The sequence below is a fragment of the Drosophila innubila genome, assembly GCF_004354385.1.
Source record: "Drosophila innubila isolate TH190305 chromosome 2R unlocalized genomic scaffold, UK_Dinn_1.0 1_C_2R, whole genome shotgun sequence".
Taxonomy (NCBI): Eukaryota; Metazoa; Arthropoda; class Insecta; order Diptera; family Drosophilidae; genus Drosophila; species Drosophila innubila.
Window position 1 is genome coordinate 21,470,963 of NW_022995374.1, and position 17,503 is coordinate 21,488,465.

At 38.8% G+C, this 17,503-nt stretch overlaps 5 protein-coding genes across 5 annotated transcripts; 2 read left to right on the forward strand and 3 right to left on the reverse strand.

Annotated features, from left to right (window-relative positions):
• Positions 1-1,379: 1,379 nt before the first annotated feature.
• LOC117784889 (protein telomere ends associated) lies at positions 1,380-10,190 on the reverse strand. The gene is made up of 15 exons (XM_034622742.1): positions 10,001-10,190; positions 9,604-9,933; positions 9,236-9,541; positions 9,125-9,175; positions 8,388-8,591; positions 7,715-8,329; positions 7,349-7,654; positions 7,239-7,289; positions 6,808-7,179; positions 5,222-6,748; positions 4,297-5,167; positions 3,710-4,232; positions 3,538-3,642; positions 2,195-3,477; positions 1,380-1,510 (listed from the first exon to the last, which is right to left on the reverse strand). The coding sequence occupies exons 1-15, from the start codon at positions 10,093-10,095 to the stop codon at positions 1,499-1,501; spliced, it is 6,651 nt and encodes a 2,216-aa protein (XP_034478633.1). The 5' UTR covers positions 10,096-10,190; the 3' UTR covers positions 1,380-1,498.
• Positions 10,191-10,470: 280 nt separating this feature from the next.
• On the reverse strand, positions 10,471-11,242 carry LOC117785862 (mediator of RNA polymerase II transcription subunit 29). Its single transcript, XM_034624120.1, has one exon. It carries the CDS (start codon positions 11,156-11,158, stop codon positions 10,565-10,567), a length of 594 nt encoding a protein of 197 aa, XP_034480011.1. The 5' UTR covers positions 11,159-11,242; the 3' UTR covers positions 10,471-10,564.
• A 1,175-nt stretch (positions 11,243-12,417) lies between these two features.
• On the forward strand, positions 12,418-13,847 carry LOC117785863 (probable N-acetyltransferase san). The gene is made up of 3 exons (XM_034624121.1): positions 12,418-12,575; positions 12,696-13,019; positions 13,446-13,847. Exons 1-3 carry the CDS (start codon positions 12,568-12,570, stop codon positions 13,651-13,653), a joined length of 540 nt encoding a protein of 179 aa, XP_034480012.1. The 5' UTR covers positions 12,418-12,567; the 3' UTR covers positions 13,654-13,847.
• A 340-nt stretch (positions 13,848-14,187) lies between these two features.
• On the forward strand, positions 14,188-15,746 carry LOC117783776 (putative gustatory receptor 47b). The gene is made up of 3 exons (XM_034621321.1): positions 14,188-15,179; positions 15,237-15,398; positions 15,588-15,746. The coding sequence occupies exons 1-3, from the start codon at positions 14,193-14,195 to the stop codon at positions 15,744-15,746; spliced, it is 1,308 nt and encodes a 435-aa protein (XP_034477212.1). The 5' UTR covers positions 14,188-14,192.
• Positions 15,747-15,794: 48 nt separating this feature from the next.
• LOC117785861 lies at positions 15,795-17,049 on the reverse strand. Its single transcript, XM_034624119.1, has 3 exons — positions 16,799-17,049; positions 16,096-16,742; positions 15,795-16,036 (listed from the first exon to the last, which is right to left on the reverse strand). The coding sequence occupies exons 1-3, from the start codon at positions 16,956-16,958 to the stop codon at positions 15,836-15,838; spliced, it is 1,008 nt and encodes a 335-aa protein (XP_034480010.1). The 5' UTR covers positions 16,959-17,049; the 3' UTR covers positions 15,795-15,835.
• Between the last annotated feature and the right edge of the window lie 454 nt (positions 17,050-17,503).

Below are 17,503 nucleotides of genomic sequence, written 5' to 3' on the forward strand. Positions count from 1 at the left end.
AGCAAACGCGAACTGTTTGTCGAAAGGGTTATGGGGGCTTGAGGGGGGCCTTGGATTGGTACTGGGCCTCTTGGACTTGCTACGAGCACGTCAGAAACTTAATTTCATTTAGTTTTATGTACATTTCATTAAGCAAAAAATTTCTAGCGACGCGACGCGACAGACCACGAGCCATGCCACTGACAGTGAGTGCCACACAATGTATGCCACATTGAAGTGCCCGAGTGCCGAGTCCGTGTCCCGAGTCCGTGTCCGTGTCCGTATCCGCGACTTGGACTTGAGCGAAGGGACAATCAAGATAAATAGCAAACGGAATTTTTATTGCCGAAAGGATACGAATGAAAATAAAAACACACATAACAACAACAACAACAGCAACACAACGAAGGAGGTAGAAGAAGAGTTGAAAGTGTTGACGTGACTGTGTCCTCAGTGTGTGCGCACAGGACACCCCCTACCCCTACCCCTACTACACCTACCCAATCGTATATACACACACACATACATACACCTTTATACTATGGAAAATTGTCAGCGTGTTTTGTATTTCCCAAATTTATTGCCACTTGCAACATTTTGTTGCCGGGTCAGACCATAGATTATCTCGTCGTTTAGAGCCTAATATGCACCAGAGGCAGCCGCAATATGATTTATCACCGACCTACCGATATATGATCGTCGTTTGTACACTGTACACATGTTTGTTAACGGATGCGGCAACTTTATAGACAATGTCTGCCTCTGTCTTTGCCTCTGCCTTTCACCGTCTGACAGCCGCCTCGACTGTGAAGGGCACATTTTTAATTACACTTTTTACAAGAAAATTAAATGGCAACATGTCATCGCTAATTAAATTGTTCTTCTTTCGGTTTGTTATTTGTTTGTTTGTTGTTGTCATCTGTGTGTGCCATGTTTGTGGTAATGTCTGAAAGGGTTGAAAGAGATGGTTGTAATGATAGCATTAAGGAAAAATATATCTATCAAACACACCAAGTTTTATAATCTGGACATACTTTGTTAAGTAACTCTATACAATTATGTGTATCATGTCACTTTTAAAATATATATGTGTTCCATTTTATCATTTTTTTTTGAAATTCTAAAATAAAAAACCCAACAATTGTGAAAACCCTTGAAGGATACTTAAAATAATTGTATATATTTAAATTAACTTGTCTGCCTAAAGAAAGCTTTTGAAAGGACTATTAAAATGCGCGCCCTTTGCAAATACCACATGTAAAAGCAACTCTGCGATATAAATTGCAGCAACTCTGTGGTGTCAGACAATAATAAAAATCGAATAGATCGAATAAACCTTCAACGTTTGCTTGCTGAGTGATAATATTTAAAAATGATTTTTATTTTTTGTGTAGTGAAAACTGATTAACAAAACTATATATTTTAACATCAAAGTTTTATTTGTAAATAACTCAAAAGTAGCTCAAACTGTATAACAGCAGATATAAATAAACAATATAAATAAATACGGATTAACCTCTCAATGACGCCTCTGAAAGAAAGAAGAAAATAAATTAAATAGAATCTCACAAAATATAAATTAATTTATTTGTTAACGTTAAGAATTAATTAAACATTAACGATAGCTTAAACTCTTAAATTCTTTCATGCGTTCCAGTATTTCGGGTTTTATTCCGGAACGTACATCACAGCTGGGTTTGCGGTTTATAAAATCCGCATCACGTTCAGAGATCTTGCTGCAGTTGGCCCACTCTCGGGTCTCGTTCTCAAAGTGCAGGCGAATGTGGGCAAATGGAGGCGCCGCTTTCATAAACGCATAGAGGACACGTGTGCGCAGATCTTCTTTGGATTCCCGTTGCAAGTTAAGGCGACTGTTGTAGCTGAATTCGCCGATATCATTGAGAAGGTATTGCAAATCGTACAGCAAATTGGGTGCGCAATGGGGAAATAAGTTCTCCAACAATGGACCATAGACATTGCACAACTTTCCGTTGGCACAAATCAATGCCTGTTGATACGAGGTGCCCAAGGACAAACTATTGATCTGGTATTTAGTTATATTGGCAGTGTTCAACGAACTAAAATACATATATCTCTGTAGCGTGCTGAATATGATGTGCCTGTGCAAAACTGGCACCGACAGTGAACTTCTGTGAGTTGTAGCCCTATCATTCTTATCACTATCACTAGGCACAACCACTTCAAGTACATTTACCTGTCGCTGGTTGACATAAGGAGCATCCAGCAAGTGCTGCAGTTGGGACGATTCCATCAATGTGTTGTCTGTGGCAAGAGCAAGGGTCTGGGATGCTGTCATCTGGCCAGGTTGCTGTCCTTGGCTGGATGTGGTAGGTAACTCTGACTCTGGAGCATCGTTTGAATTCCAATTCTCCTCGATGCGAACCATGGCAGTGAGCGGTAAGGGACGGAAGTCATGCCTCAACTGCGGTACATTGTCTGCCATTAGACGAGGCCTTTTGCAGTTCACTGTTGAGGTTGTTCCTCGATTTTGCTTTTTAGCTATAGCGGATCTTGCAGGAGCTGCAACTGGCAGGACAGCAATGGAATTTGGTTTAATTTCAACTTGAATCGCTTCTGTGGATGCGGTTTCAACTGGAATCACTTGTGGCGCATTATCCTTTGCCTCTTTGACTAGGTCGTTAGAATTGTCTAATTCCAAAGAGCTAGGCAATGAAATTGCAGATGTAACACTAGATTGGGTTATATTAAAACATGCCAAATCCTTTGCAATCTGTTCATCTTCTTCAGTATCAAGATTGATGATTTGCTCCTCAGTTGTGATGGGTTCACAGATGAACTCGTCGCTCTGTTCACTATTGATGCAAAAACGCATATTTGTGAGGAGTTTAACAGGCTCCTGCTTGACTTGAACTGTCTCAACTGGAACATATTGGTCGCTCTGCAAAAGGTGACCATTTTGAATCTCAGCAGAATTTCCTTCAACAGCTTGAGCTTGAATCTCCTGTGGCACCTCTAAAAATCTCGATTCATTGGCGGCAGCCATTTGCTCCTCATACATCACTTCAGCGAGTATGTCCTCAGAGTCATCATCATCGCTAGCGCTAGCCGATGGAGTTGGGAATCTTACATTAGGTGCACTCGGCTCATCTATCCCATTACTAAGGTTAATCATTTGTTCCTCCGTTGAGTTGGGTTCAGGTGCCAACTCCTCTGCAACCTGTTCATCTTCATCATTATCAAGATTGATAATTTTTTCCTCTGTTGTAATGGGTTCACAGATGAAGTCGCCACTCTGTACGCCATTAATGGAAAATCGTATCCTTGTTAGGAATTTAATCGGCTCCTGCTTGACTTGAACTGGTTCATCTGGAACAGCTAAGCTACTCTGCAGTAGTGGATCATTTTGACTCTCAGCCGCCTGAGAAGCAGGACAGACATTTTCTATGTCCACGAAACTGTGTGGATCGAGGGAAGATTCCAGTTGTGTGGGTGGACAATTAAAATCCTGTTGTTCGTCTATAAATCAAGGCATTCAGTTTAAAACCAAAATATAATATAAAATTAGTAAAAGCTTACCTGCGAGATCGTTAACATCCGGTTCAGTCATAACTACATCCTCATGTGGAATCTCGATGGAAACATCGGCCGCATTTGCATTGTATTCAAACAGGCAGACTGGAACTATAGATATGATATTAGTATGCAACAAATATGATCCTAATTTAATACAATTCAGCTCGAGACTTACTTGAAGATGGGAGCATTCTTATGTTGGTTGCCACACTGTCATTTCGTTTAACTAATTTGGTTAGTTCTTCAACTTTGATACGCGGAACTTCCAGAATCCACCGATCGTGTGTCCAGCACTGCACGTAGAACTTCTCAGCCTCCGATAAATGGACATTATCTAGATTGCGAATGCCAAGCACACACTCAACAATGTCGTTGAAGTTAGAAAAGGTAGTAAGTTCATGCCAACCAAAAATCTTGGGTGAAAATTGACCCAAATCCAATTCATCGATATATACACCTTTGCTATGCAACAGATTACTTAGCATTGACAATTTCACATATAAATTAATATTCCAATTTCCTTTGGCAATCACATGGTAATAGATATGGCTCAAAGCACTGTCATCTTCGTACAAAGATTCGCCCTTATAAATGCTCGTATACGTTTTAAACTCGGGTAGGCTCAACTGCGAGAGTATACGCCAAATGGTCTTCTTGAGTCCATGACTAGTGTATATTAAGTATTTCAAGTTGTGCTCCTAAAAAGTGGAGGATTTATTATAAGTCATTTCAATTTTATTATGGAGAATTAAATATATTTACCTTTTCATTGGGAGTGAAGAAATCCTTGGTCAGCATTGCGAGTGTGGGAGATGGTGGCCGTGAGAAGACAAAAGAGATTTTAAAAGTCTGAGGCGCTTCGGTCAAATCAGCTCCTCCTGCCCCACCCGCTGATACAGTTGCTCTTATCTCCGGATTAAATTCGGAAGAAGTGGAGCCAGAAATCAGACTCTTTTGTGTGCTGGAAATAACTGTAGGAGCCGGCGGTGTAGCAGCTTTGGTTGCCTCGACAACTACAGTTGCCACTCTATTTGCGGGTTTAGTAACTTCACTGATTAAGCTTGGTTTTTGTACCATTTTCGGTGCTGTTGCTGTTTCTACGATATTAGTCTTATCCTTAGTTACTGTAACTACAGTCGCTGTAGCTTCTCGCTCTGCAGTTGCTGTCGTGACCTTAGGAGTTACTGTATTTTCTTCAGTTATTGCTGCCTTAGTAGTTCTTTCTACGACATCCAAGGAACAAGTCTTATCAACAGTTGCTGCAACTACAGTCGCTGTATCTTTTGAAATTGTTTCTCGTTCTAAATTTGTTGACGTAACTTCAAATGTTGCTATGTTTCCTTTAGATATTGCTGCTGTGTCTTTAGAAGCTGTTGATTCTATGACATCCAAGGGACTACTGGCTGAAAAAACATTCGCTGTAGCTCCTCGTTCTGGATTTATTGTCGCAACTTTAGATGTGACGGTATTTCCATCAGATATCGATGCTGTCTCTTTAGAATATGTGCCTTTTCTAGCCCTCTTTCGACTAAAGAAGTGATCTTCCAGCAAAGAACGTTTCTGTGGATCGTGCACTCGTAGTGATATGTAAGAACTCAAGTTGTGCGGCGTATACTCCTCATCGAATTCCATTCTACAGAATAAATACTATTTTAATTGAAATCTTAAATAATTTAATGTCGCTTACCTAGATAGTTTTGCTGCTCTGCTTTTATACAGATCAGCCAGATTTAGATTTAGATTTAGACCGCACCCAGAGTGTGGTGAAGAGCAATTGCTGCTGTTGTAATCAGATATTAGTGGTATCTCAAGAATTTTGGCTCGCAAAACCGCTGGACATGGTTGTATGATAAACATATACTTTTCGCGTATATCGGGAGACCGATAGAACGCTTCGTAGTAGGCCAACTTGCACTCATTGGCTGACATCTTAGCATACTTCGTCTCCTGTTGCATTTGCTTGACAATATCATCCAAATTTAATATTTTCGAAAAGAATCTAAACGTGACGGGATAATCTGGAACTGATTGTCCTGGAAGAGCTTGAGGTACTGGGACAAGGGGTAGTACTGGAACATCTGGTGGCACTGGAACATCTGGTGGCTCTGGAACCACTGGATGTTCTGCAGTTTCCTTCTGGTTACGTTTCCGATATTCCTCCGAGATGACGCCGATTTCACATTGTGAAGGTGTCGGTTCGACTAAAGGAACAGCATATTGAAGCAGTTTCTGTTGCCACTCAAATGGTGCAGCATCAAAATTATAGTTAAACTTTTTCCGCACACTCTCGTCGATGTAAAACGAGTGATAGAAGCGACGCAGTAATAAAAAATTACTCCGTTCATCATTCAATATTTTTTGGACTTTTCTTTCCTTCGACTTTGCAAATCTTCTAGCTAGCTCAACTTTTAACGTATCATAATTAATAAAGCGCTGGAAAGTTTGGATCGATACCGGAAATTCATATCTGATATTTTGCACAGTAATCATAATCCTCTCGCTTATAACAACAAAGTTGTTGCCATTGTTGCCACTGGAATTGCTGTCTATATCGACAGCTAGTATCGGAGGTGTATTTACTTTTGGAAGAGGATCCTCGGGCACTGCTTGCTCCTCGAACTGCATTTGTTCTTCGGGCATTTCATGCTCTAGTTGCTTCTCGGGCTCTAGTTGCCTCACGGGTATTTGTTGCTCCTCAGACTCCATTTGCTTCTCGAGCTCTGCTTGATCCTCGGGCACTAGATCCTTCTCAGACTCCATTTGATCCACAAGCTGCAGTTGCTGCTCTGTCTCCATTTGCTCCACGGGATGTAGTTGTTCCTCAGACTCCGTTTGCTCCTCAAACTCTCTATGAACCTTGGGCTCTGGTTGTCTTACAGGCTCCGATCGCTCCTGTACACCACTTGTTCTAAATACAACTGTCTCCTCCGGTATTGCGAGCAGTTTCTCACGCATCCGAGCCGGACAAGGCTTAATCTCATATGCAAATTTCTCACGTATATGGGGCGCTGAGTAAAATGCTTCAAAATATTCCAAGGCGCATTCATCTTTAGATTTGCCTTTGTACTCTCCACACACCAACATTTCTTCCACAATCCTGTCAAGGTTTTTTATGTAGCTCTTAAACAAGGCGAATGAAACGGGTTGTGCTTCTCGCGACTTTTCTTTCTCCAGAGTGTGCTTATTTGTTGCATCCTCAACAAAAGCCTCTAGTCTATAAAAATATATAACAAGCTGTAGATTTATAATTTAAATTCCCATATTCATACATACATTTCACATTCCGTTTCAGAAACCTCTGCAATTTTACGTTGGTCCACGACTGAACTGACCGGGTGAGTTTCATGTGGTTGTGATTGTGTCAGTTGCTGACTTAGTTTTTCCATTTGCAGCAATGCCTTAACATCCTTTTGGCTGGGAAGGGCAAGTAAGCGTTTTTTCATTGCCGATGTACAAGGTGCTAGTTGATAAGGAAATCTATGACGAATATCAGGTGTTAAATAGAAAGCCACGTAATAAGAAAAGGCAGCGTCTTCGAATCCTTTATACGTATATTCTGGTTCATCAAACTTTAATCTTAAGACGATATCGTAGATATTTATGATGTATTTTTCAAAAACAGCAAAGCTCACAATTGAAGATATGCTGTTGGTCATTTGAAATAAGTTAATATATGAACTGCAGCTGTCGGATAGTTAACTCACCTTTCCTGCAGTTTATCTCCTTTAGATGATTTTGTAGCGTCGACAGATGGTCTGCTGAAAAATTCAATGCCATTAAATTATTACATATTGATTAAGCTTAAGCGACATACTCTAAATTCGTTTCCAATGTCTTCACAGCCGTTTCGTCCATAGGAATGCCAGGTTTAAGCAACTGCGCCTGCAGTGTTGGCGGTGCCTCTTTGAAACCGAATTTATCCAGCTTCCGCTTGCTTGGAAATATGTAAAAATAGTTGTAATATTTGTGCAATATTTTGCGGCATTTATTCTCGTCGGCCAGAAAGACTTTGCGCTTCGCCTTATCCTTGATTTGTTTGTGTACTAGGGAATGGAGCAAGTTATCCTTGATATATTGCTCAAAAGTTGTAAACGCAACAGGAAACAAAAAGCGGCCAAAACTACAATATATCAGAAATGTAATATGAAATTGACAATATTAAATTGGGTTTATCACTCACTTGTTTACTAAAACTTCAACCGCTTGCTGCTCAGGCTCAAGTTGCTCGTCGGTCATTAGTTCCTCCTCTGTCTCTAATTGCTCCACGGGCTCTAGTTGCTCCTCATTCTCTAGTTGCTTCTCATTCTCTAGTTGCTCCTCATTCTCTAGTTGCTCCTCATTCTCTAGTTGCTCCTCATTCTCTAGTTGCTCCTCGGGCACTAGATCCTCCTCGGGCACTAGATCCTCCTCGGGCTCTGATTGCTCTACGGGCTCTAGTTGCTCATTGGGCTCTAGATGCTTTTCGGACTCCGTTTGCTCCTCGAACTCTCTATGAACTTCTGGCTCCACCGGTATAGTTAGCAGTTTCTCTCGCATCCTGGCAGGACAAGGCTTAATCTCAAATGCAAATTTCTCACGTATCTGGGGCGCTGTGTAAAATGCTTTAAAGTATTCCAAGGCACATTCATCTTTAGATTTGTCTTTGTACTCCTCACACACCAGCATTTCTTCCACAATAATGTCAAGATTTTTTATGTAGCGTTTAAATAAGGCGAATGAAACAAGTTGTGCTTCTTTCGACTGCTCTTTCGCCAGTTTGTCCTTATTTGTTGCATCCTCAACAAAAGGGACCAGTCTATGAAATATGAAACAGGCTGTAGATCTATAATTGAAATTTTTATATTCATACTTACGCTGCACATTCCGTTTGAGGGGCTTCTGCAATTTTACGTTGGTCTACAGCTGGAGTGACCGGGTTAGTTTCATGTTGTTGTGATTGTGTCAGTTGCTGACTTGGCTTTTCCATTTCCAACAACGCCTTCACAGCTTTCTGGTTGGGCTGGGCAAGTGATGGTTTCTTTATTTCCGATGTACAAGGAGCTATTTGATAAGTAAGCCTAACAATATAGGAGATATTTATAAAGTATTTTTCAACACCAAAAAAACCGTAAAACTCACAGTTGAAGATATTCTGACTGGCTAACTGATCATTGGGAGAATAACTAGGAAGCTGACTCACTGACTGACTAACCAAGCTCACAGGTTGTATATTTAGGACTGCCTGTTGCAGTACCTGTTGCCTATTCAGTCTACAGTGTCCATTTCAAAGACTGATGCTTATTTTGTTTTTGATCTTTCATATTTAAAATACTGTGACTTTTTCCCTGTAAGACTGTTATAGTCATCTCCCCTCTTTTCGTCAGAACTCCCAAGGTATACAAAATCATCTAATAAAATTATAAATCAGAGATAGAAATATGATAATTTTGAGAGCCTCAAGTCAAAGCTGGCACAAGTGAGGGAACATTCTTTTTTAATAGATAATCAAACTTTAGTATAAAAACTTGGTATTTTCAGAAATCAAACTAAATTACGTAACCGAAATGATTTGTGATAGATAAATATAATAATAAGATAGTATTTAACTCACCTGTTTTGCAGTTTATCTCCTTTAGATGATTCTGTAGCGCCGACAGATTTTCTGCTAGGATATTCAATGCCATTAAATGATTACAACTCTTATTAATCTTAAGTGTCTTACTCTGAAAACGTTTCCAATGTCTTCACAGCCGTCTCGTCCAGAGGAATGCCTGGTTTAAGCAACTGCGCCTGCAGTGTCGGCGGTGCCTTCTTAAAACTGAATCTATCCAGCCTCCGCTTGCTCGGAAACATGTAAAATGAGTTGTAATGTTTCTGCAATATTTTGCGGCATTTAGTCTTGTCGGCCAAAACGACTTTGCGCTGCTCCTCATCCTCAATCTGCTTGTTTACTATGGATTTGAGCACCTTTTCATTTACATATTGCTCAAAAGTAGAAAACGTTACGGGAAACAAGAAGCGTCCACATCTGACAAAAATACCACATCATTGCTATGGAACTGTCACTATCCAATTGGTTTAATCACTCACCTGGATACTGAGACTTCAACTCCATCCGCAATCTGTGGTCTGTCATTGTCACTTCCTGGCGACGATTCAGTGTCACTGCGTATCACATTAGTTGAGCCAACCGAAGGCAATTCGAGCAATTTTTCCTTGATCGCCAAGGGGCAAGATCTAATTTTGAATTCGTATTTCGATCGTATTGAGGGATCACTGTAAAAGGCATTGTAGAACCATTCAGCGCACTCATCCAGTGTCTTGTTGTGTGCGGCAATATCGGTGATCTGTATCTGGAACGCAATGTCCGGCAGATTTTCCACCAATCTGCTGAACGTTTGAAACGAGATTGGTGGCTTACTAAGCAGGATAAAACGAAGAAAAAGTGAAAACAAAATTCATGAAATTCATTCAGCTAGCGTCTTACCATTTCTTTGTTTTTGGTTTATTTAACCAGTTGCGCATTTGCTTGGACGCTTTAGCGTCACTCTGAAGCTTCTTCTTTTTTCGCTCTGTCATCATTTATAACATATTTAACAAATAACTCTACAAATAACTTTACAATCTCAAACAGAAGCGTGAATTCGCGCGAACGCCGTTGACATCAACAGAAACTGTTGCCAAACTGGCTATTTTATAGCTAGCTCTCGCTTTTTTCAGAGTTCGTTTGCTAGAATGTAATTTTTTTAGGGTGACCAGAGTTTAAAACAAATAATGCCAAAAACTACTGACAAAACTGGACACGTTCGACTGTGGTGAGTTTGAGATTTGTTTACTTTTTTTGATAGAGTTGACATTTATATGTGCGGAAATAAGTTCTCTGTTTGCCAATAGATAACAATAACAGCAGATCGATTTTTTCATATCTTAATGGTAAACACCGCTTTAACACATAAATGATGTTATGTCTGCTTTATATATTCTGGTATATCTCTTAAATAAAATATTTTTTAATAACTAAATACAATTAAACATAAATGTACAACAATTATCAATCAGCCTGAGATATATTTTGCGCCGCACTAATGAGAGTGTCGTGAATATCTTTCGCGGACTGTACGTGCACACGCACTGTATTTAAATACGTTGGATAGGGAATGGGGCCAGCTGGATTATCTTGCATAAAGTTCTCCATTCTCATGGCAGTCACAGCACCAGGAAGATAATGCTGGGACGAAGTCAATTGTTGCATGCATTGAATTGCCGTTTTTAGGTGCAGTTCCATTTGATCGCAGCACGCATAGAAATCCTCCAGATGCTTGTCAAAACGGGGCACATGTCCATGTCCGCCAGTATCACGTTTTAAATTGTCTGCCAGGTTATTCTGTTGCAGTGTGAACGCACTGGAGCGTATTGTTAGGAACATCGATTCCCGCAACGGACCCAACAGGCTCTTCACCCTCGATATGTTGTCCAGTTTCTCCGCCTGTTGTTGCTGTTGTTGTTGTTGATGCTGCTGCTGTTGCATTGGTACTGGTCCCGGTGGTCCGGAGGGCATCATTGGCTGTGGCGACGACTGCATCATGGGCGACACTTGCATCATGGAAGGCCCACCCATTTGCATCATATTCATGTTTGGATTCATTTTTCTTTCAAAGTTGCATTTACTTTTTAACTTTTTCACAACAAATAATTATTGCCACTGTTGCCAACTTAGCAAAGGCGGCCACCCTGCAAAATTTCCAGATCCGGCTTGATTTTTCGTACTTAGAAAAATAAGTACATTTTCAAAAATGGGTATTCTTAATTTTAGTACCCAATTTCAGATATTTTTTTTGCTGGAATTTTTTTTTATTTTTGCATAGTGTTTTTAGAGTTTTCTCGATTTTTTTAGGGCTGAAGAACTTTAAACCTTTATTAAAATGTTTAATTAAAATTTAAATTTTTCTTTAAAATGTTTGCCTATTTTTGTAAATTTTTCAATTGATTGCACATATTACGATAAATAATGGTCACAAAGATATCGGAGCTTGAATTAAACTCAATTTCATGAGCTTGTTCGCTCACTCACTCTCTTACTGACTTTTGAATTTGGGTGTTTAAAACCTTAACCTTCAAATATTTTAACAGATATGGTCTACACAGACATGGAAAATGTTGCCATAATTATGATTTCCCCTATGAGTACTTGATTCCGATATCAGAAAACGAAAAGTACGCGAGCACAAGTGAAGCTGACGAGTTAGATAACGCAATAAGTATTCTCTCTTAAATATTATGATAAGAAATCATTAATTTTAATTTTTGTGATAAGAAATCATGTTCATTTTAATTTTAAATTTTGTTAGTTTGTTTTTTTCTTAATTAAATACTAATTTTTTGTAAACTAAAATTTTAGTGACAACACCTTTTTTTGGCAATTTTAACAAAATTTTTAGCAAATTTTAGCAATTTTTTTTTCAAATCTAGCAATTTTTGCTTCAGAGACTCTGGCAGCACTGGTGCTGGCAGCTTGGCCGTCAGTGTTGAGAAAGCCACATCTGATCTCCAAATATAGTTGCGGTGCTGCCAATGTGCATCTATCTAATCATATCTATTGTTCCTCCTAAGCACTGGGCAGCACTAGAGTGGAAGGCTGCCACCCGGTTCAAAGGCTGCCACCCTCCAAAATATCTCGATCTGGCTGCTTGTTCCGTTTTAATCAAATTGCATGTATTGCATTTCGTTGTATGAAATGTCTTCTCTATAGGTTATTTGCTTAGTGTTTCCAGCCAGAAACAGCAATTTAATTCTCTAAAAAGTTCGCAACAGTGCATAAAAGGAAAAAAATACTAAAGATGACTGTTAAAGGGTTTTTTTTATATGGTCACACTTTATTGAAAAGCAGTCTCAGCTGTTTTTTGTTGTCGATATCAAATATATCGATAACGATAACAACGTAAAAATAGTTTATCAAGTTAATAGCATTTTATTCTAATTTAACAAAAATATTTTCTATAAATTAAGGCGCAAAGCGCATTGTTAAAACGCAAGTACATTTCTAAACATAAAAACATGACTAGGTAAGTGTAAAAGCTTTGTAAAGAACGCACCTGTCTTAAGGGCGCCTAAACACCCTAACCTAAAAGTACATGGAATGAATGATACGAGTCTCATCGTGTGGGCGATTTTTTTTTTTGCAGATCCAGTATCGAATTGGGCGACGTTACGCCCCATAACATAAAGCAACTGAAGAAGCTCAACACGGTTGTCTTTCCCGTTTCCTACAATGACAAATTCTACGTGGACGTGCTCGAAGCCGGCGAACTGGCAAAGCTTGCATACTACAACGATATTGTTGTGGGCGCCGTTTGCTGTCGCATTGACACGACCGACAATCAGCGGCGTCTATACATAATGACCTTGGGCTGCTTATCGCCCTATCGTCGCCTGGGCATTGGCACTGTCATGTTCGAGCACATACTCAACTATGCTGAAAAGGATGGAAATTTCGACAGTATCTTTCTGTGAGTATGCATTTACCAAGTTTATACGGCAGCTTAAAAGTGCTTATTAATTTAAAAAACAAAGATAAATAAAAAATACTTAATAGTTAATTATAATTTTTGTTATTTATGGATTTTTATAAGTTATCATTGCTTTTCTGATATCCTATGATAAAAATATTATATTTTTTAAAACTGATAATGTAATTTTTAAAACTTAATTTAACGTATTATTATGTTAATTTTAAGAAAGTTGTACTGTTCATGAACAGTGAAAGAACAGAGCCACTTCGAAAAAAGGAACAAGTGAGCATGTTCACCAAAGTGAGCAGGGTTTACACACGTCTAGTTTTGACATTATTTAAACCAGGTTTAGCTGCCTTTAAACTTGGTAACTGTCAATAAATAATCAGTATAAATAATGAATTAAATTTATGCATTTAACAGGCACGTGCAAATCAACAACGATGGCGCCATCGAGTTTTATAAGAAATTTGGCTTTGAAATCGTCGATACCAAAGAGCAATACTACAAACGCATCGAGCCAGCGGATGCGCATGTACTGCAGAAGGCGCTACGCCGGAAGAAATCGGATATACACAACCATGCTTTTACCAACGGTGCTGTCAGTGATAAAAAGGATCGTAGAACCTGAAAACGGGACTCGTATAACAATAACATGCGACACACGACAACACAACAACAAAAAGCGAGCCGTATTTAGTTATTAATTTATAAATTTCACATTGAACAAAATCAAACAGTTAGAGAACACAGCTAAGCAACAACAATAACATCAACACAACTAGAAGTAAAGTACTCCAATTATATACAGTATGTCAAAAAAAAGAATTCACATATTTAATCTTATTTTGTTTAAAATTATAATTACTTATGGTTCTTAGGACAAGTTAAAAAAAAGAGAAATAATGAGTTCTATAAAAGTTAACTATTGTTTGCAAGATAAAATTAATCATGTGGTTGTTTTTTGTTTGTCAAAACAATTGTTTGACTAACTGTATGTACATCTACATTAGATAGAGAGACGACAGACCATCAGATATACAAATGTACGTTGAATAAACCAAACTGTCAAGAAATGCGATTTTATCTAATGTCATTAAGGAAACTATCGCCTACATTAATTTACCCTTCTGTTGGGCAGACCCTCGCAAAATAAAAACAGTCGAAACGATGCAGAGAAACGGAGCACATGGCGTGGGATTCGTCTACTGCTACGACGGCCTGTACAGTCTGCTCTTTTATTGGGGCGTCATAACATTCCGGCTGCACAATCTCGGTGATGCCGGATCCAAGTCAACACCACTAAGGATTGACTATGCGTTGGGAATGCGCTTTGGTTTAATCCTCGGCTTTGTGGGCGGCGTTTACGTTAAGCTTAGCAATACTCAAATGTCAGAGGCCATGTTTAGTCATCTGTCGCCGTTGGTTAAGATGATATTCGCCTGGGAGTCTCTGTCCTGTATTCTCACCTATATTCAATATTGTGTAACGCTAGATGGACATCGCAGGCGACATATCAAGCTGTTGACCAGGATGCAACTGCTGGACTCTCGAGTTTCTGATCAGTTTCCAAATGTGCATTGGCGCTACAACCGGACGCGTTCCAAGTACTGGTATGGGACCGTTGGGATTACCATTAGCTACAACATTGTCTCACTTGCGCTCATGTTCGAGACGACACGCTGTAGCTGCGGCTTTGTGTCCACAATCCTGATTGCCTGCACTTACTCCTGGATGTCGAGCAGCCTGGGTGCAATGGGATTCGTGCACATTGGTTTAATGGATTATCTGCGCATACGCTATCGTCTGATCATCAAGCTGCTCCAGCAATTCTATCGAGCAGCCGAGGAAGCCAAGTACTCCGTAGAGCAAGAGCTAGACCAGGAGAAGCTACATCAGAGTATTGCCAAGTTGTTTGAATTCTCCAAGTGCTGTTCCCAGCTGCTAACTGAGATGAACGCGGTATGTGGAGCTGTTGCCGCCACAGGAATCTTCTACGACTTTACCCACATGACCTGCTTTGTCTATCTGCTTTGCCAGAAAGTTCTCCGCTCCGAGTCCTTGGACACGCAATACGCGTTCCTATCATTGCATCTCGTTGTCCACATCTACAAGGTCATTATCACCTGCACCTATGGGTATCTATTGCAGCGGGAGGTAAGCACACCCGAGACAATAAAAGTCGATTTTAAGTGTGTAACTACTCCCCTCTAGAAACGCAACTGTATACGTCTGCTCAGTGAGTATGGCGTCCATTTTGGCGACCTGAGATCCATACAAACTCTGGTCGAATGCTTTCAGCATTGGCGGATGCATAACAATCATGTGGCAACCATTGGCAGCAGCTTCTCCTGCAACATATCTATGATCTATGTGGTAAGTCTATAAGGCGTTAAATTCAAGACTATCTTATCTACAATAAACACACAATTTAGGAGGTAATGGTGCAAAAATATTCATTATTTCCTCATCATGGGTGAATCGAAAGATTTCTACCTTTATTTGTTAACTGGTTTGAAGTAAAAACTTAAAAATCCAATAAAAAGAATATTTAATCTTTTTTAGGTATTTAATGGATTGGCTAATTACGTAATTGTTCTAGTACAACTTCTGTTTCAACTACAACTTAAAGATAGACAACAAGACCATAGTATTGCAATGCCCAAGGATGTCGAACTAATAAAGCCTATTGCTCAAATAACTCATCAAAATTTGGCCTTGTAGCATTAAAATATCAAAAATACATTCAAAATGGTAAAATAAAACTGCAAATTTACTATAATATTTATAGACATTTATTCGATATTTGGGAATCAACAAAAGTGACTTTTGCAACGTTCGTAGGAAAGTTTGTCATGAATATCATACGTATTTAGAGTATCGTAAGCTTTGTCAAGTATGATTTCATAGTCGGATAGTATTTTAGGTGATAGATTACTCAGAAGATTAATATAGTTATCCCACATATAGGGCAAATATTCGTTATTAATGGCATTGTATAGTTCACAAAGGATCTGCAAGGAAAAGAAAATGAGATGACTCTAATTTTTTAGGATTCAATGTGCGTGCCAACCTCTAAGAAAATATCCTGCAAGCTGTGGTTTGATGCATACTCCTCAATGTTTTTCGCAATCACCAAATTCATTAAATGATAATAACGTATTTCGTACAGACCCTTTGAACGGCACAGAAGCTGCATTAGAATCAGAGCTTTCTTAAGATCTTTATCCTGCAGCAATCGATTCTCATATTCTGTGTTGCTCATCATGAAAGAGTATTTAGCCTGGGATCCAGGCATTAACTTGGGAATTGCATGCCAATTATGTGAAGATGGATAATTCTCATTAACTATTTTAATTGCGGGCACAAAGTCAATGATAAAATCCTCCGAGTCAGATTTTGCAAATATGGTATGACGCATTTCTCTCAATTGATAGCTGAGATTGAAAGTTTGATATCGAGATCCATAAACAGTCATTGAGTATTGTTCAAATAAAGTCCAAAATATGTTTTTCAACCATTGCTGAAGAAACCAGCGATTGATGTAATGACTATCATCTTCTATTGGCAAATTTGTGGGCACATTTGTAGTATCCAACATCAAATATTCGTCATTGTTATCATATAGCTCAATATTTGTATAATGCGGTATCTCTAGTACAAGCATTACGCTGAACTTTCCACGATCACCATAAAGTTGAGTGTCATGTGCAGACGCGCCTGAAAATCACATTAAAATCAACAGATATTTGCACATTTCCTAGTATCAGACTTACCGAAAGGTATGCTTTCTTTGAAATAAGAACTAAATTGGTTATTCCAATTCAATCTCTGCACCACATGATCTTTGATCTTTTTAAAGTCAGACCAGTATTCTGAAGTATTCGAGTAGTTCTCGGCAATCGCTTCAAGATAACACTCAAACGGTGTGGACATTTTGTTACTCAGAAAATTGACACGATACGTTCCGAGCCAAAATGATAAATTTTACTTGTTAAAATTACCTTAATTTAACCCTTGATAGAAAAAAGCTTACGGGTATATTGTTGAACAGTGTGACCACAAAAATTCTATATATACTATAAAAGTAATATTACTGTTACGGTGACTGCTAAAATAAAATATCAGTAGCAGTGACTGTGACTTTATTTTGTACTTACAATTGTTTATGTAGGAATTAAAACTATGTGAGCCAACCTTTTAAATAAATGCAGTTTTTTTAGATTATAAAATTAAAGTGAATGAGAAACACAGCAATATGCAATGAGTTAAAATACTTGGAAAAACAGAAATACCTCCAGTATTAAAATACGAGGTCTAATGATATCGATATATATACCAATCTACCGCACGACCGCCATAATCTATTTTCAAATTTTTAACAATCGTAAACTAAAATGCAATAAAATTCTAAAAAGGCACTAAATACAAAATTGAAAAATTTGTTTATTTTTATATAAACTCAACAATGTAAAAGCATT

What these genes read in the sequence shown, in the direction of transcription:
- LOC117784889 (XM_034622742.1), bottom strand. Translation starts at nt 10,095, where the DNA reads ATGATGACAGAGCGAAAAAAGAAGAAGCTTCAGAGTGACGCTAAAGCG. An exon ending in GGAGATAAACTGCAAAACAG is followed by an intron (nt 8,592 to 9,124) that starts GTGAGTTAAATA and finishes CTATATTGTTAG; the next exon opens with GCTTACTTATCAAATAGCTC. An exon ending in AGAGCAGCAAAACTATCTAG is followed by an intron (nt 5,168 to 5,221) that starts GTAAGCGACATT and finishes TTTATTCTGTAG; the next exon opens with AATGGAATTCGATGAGGAGT.
- LOC117785862 (XM_034624120.1), bottom strand. Translation starts at nt 11,158, where the DNA reads ATGAATCCAAACATGAATATGATGCAAATGGGTGGGCCTTCCATGATG.
- LOC117785863 (XM_034624121.1), top strand. An exon ending in AATTTCGACAGTATCTTTCT is followed by an intron (nt 13,020 to 13,445) that starts GTGAGTATGCAT and finishes TGCATTTAACAG; the next exon opens with GCACGTGCAAATCAACAACG.
- LOC117783776 (XM_034621321.1), top strand. Translation starts at nt 14,193, where the DNA reads ATGCAGAGAAACGGAGCACATGGCGTGGGATTCGTCTACTGCTACGAC. An exon ending in GGTATCTATTGCAGCGGGAG is followed by an intron (nt 15,180 to 15,236) that starts GTAAGCACACCC and finishes ACTCCCCTCTAG; the next exon opens with AAACGCAACTGTATACGTCT. An exon ending in ACATATCTATGATCTATGTG is followed by an intron (nt 15,399 to 15,587) that starts GTAAGTCTATAA and finishes AATCTTTTTTAG; the next exon opens with GTATTTAATGGATTGGCTAA.
- LOC117785861 (XM_034624119.1), bottom strand. Translation starts at nt 16,958, where the DNA reads ATGTCCACACCGTTTGAGTGTTATCTTGAAGCGATTGCCGAGAACTAC. An exon ending in CAAAGAAAGCATACCTTTCG is followed by an intron (nt 16,743 to 16,798) that starts GTAAGTCTGATA and finishes TGTGATTTTCAG; the next exon opens with GCGCGTCTGCACATGACACT. An exon ending in TGCAGGATATTTTCTTAGAG is followed by an intron (nt 16,037 to 16,095) that starts GTTGGCACGCAC and finishes TTTTCCTTGCAG; the next exon opens with ATCCTTTGTGAACTATACAA.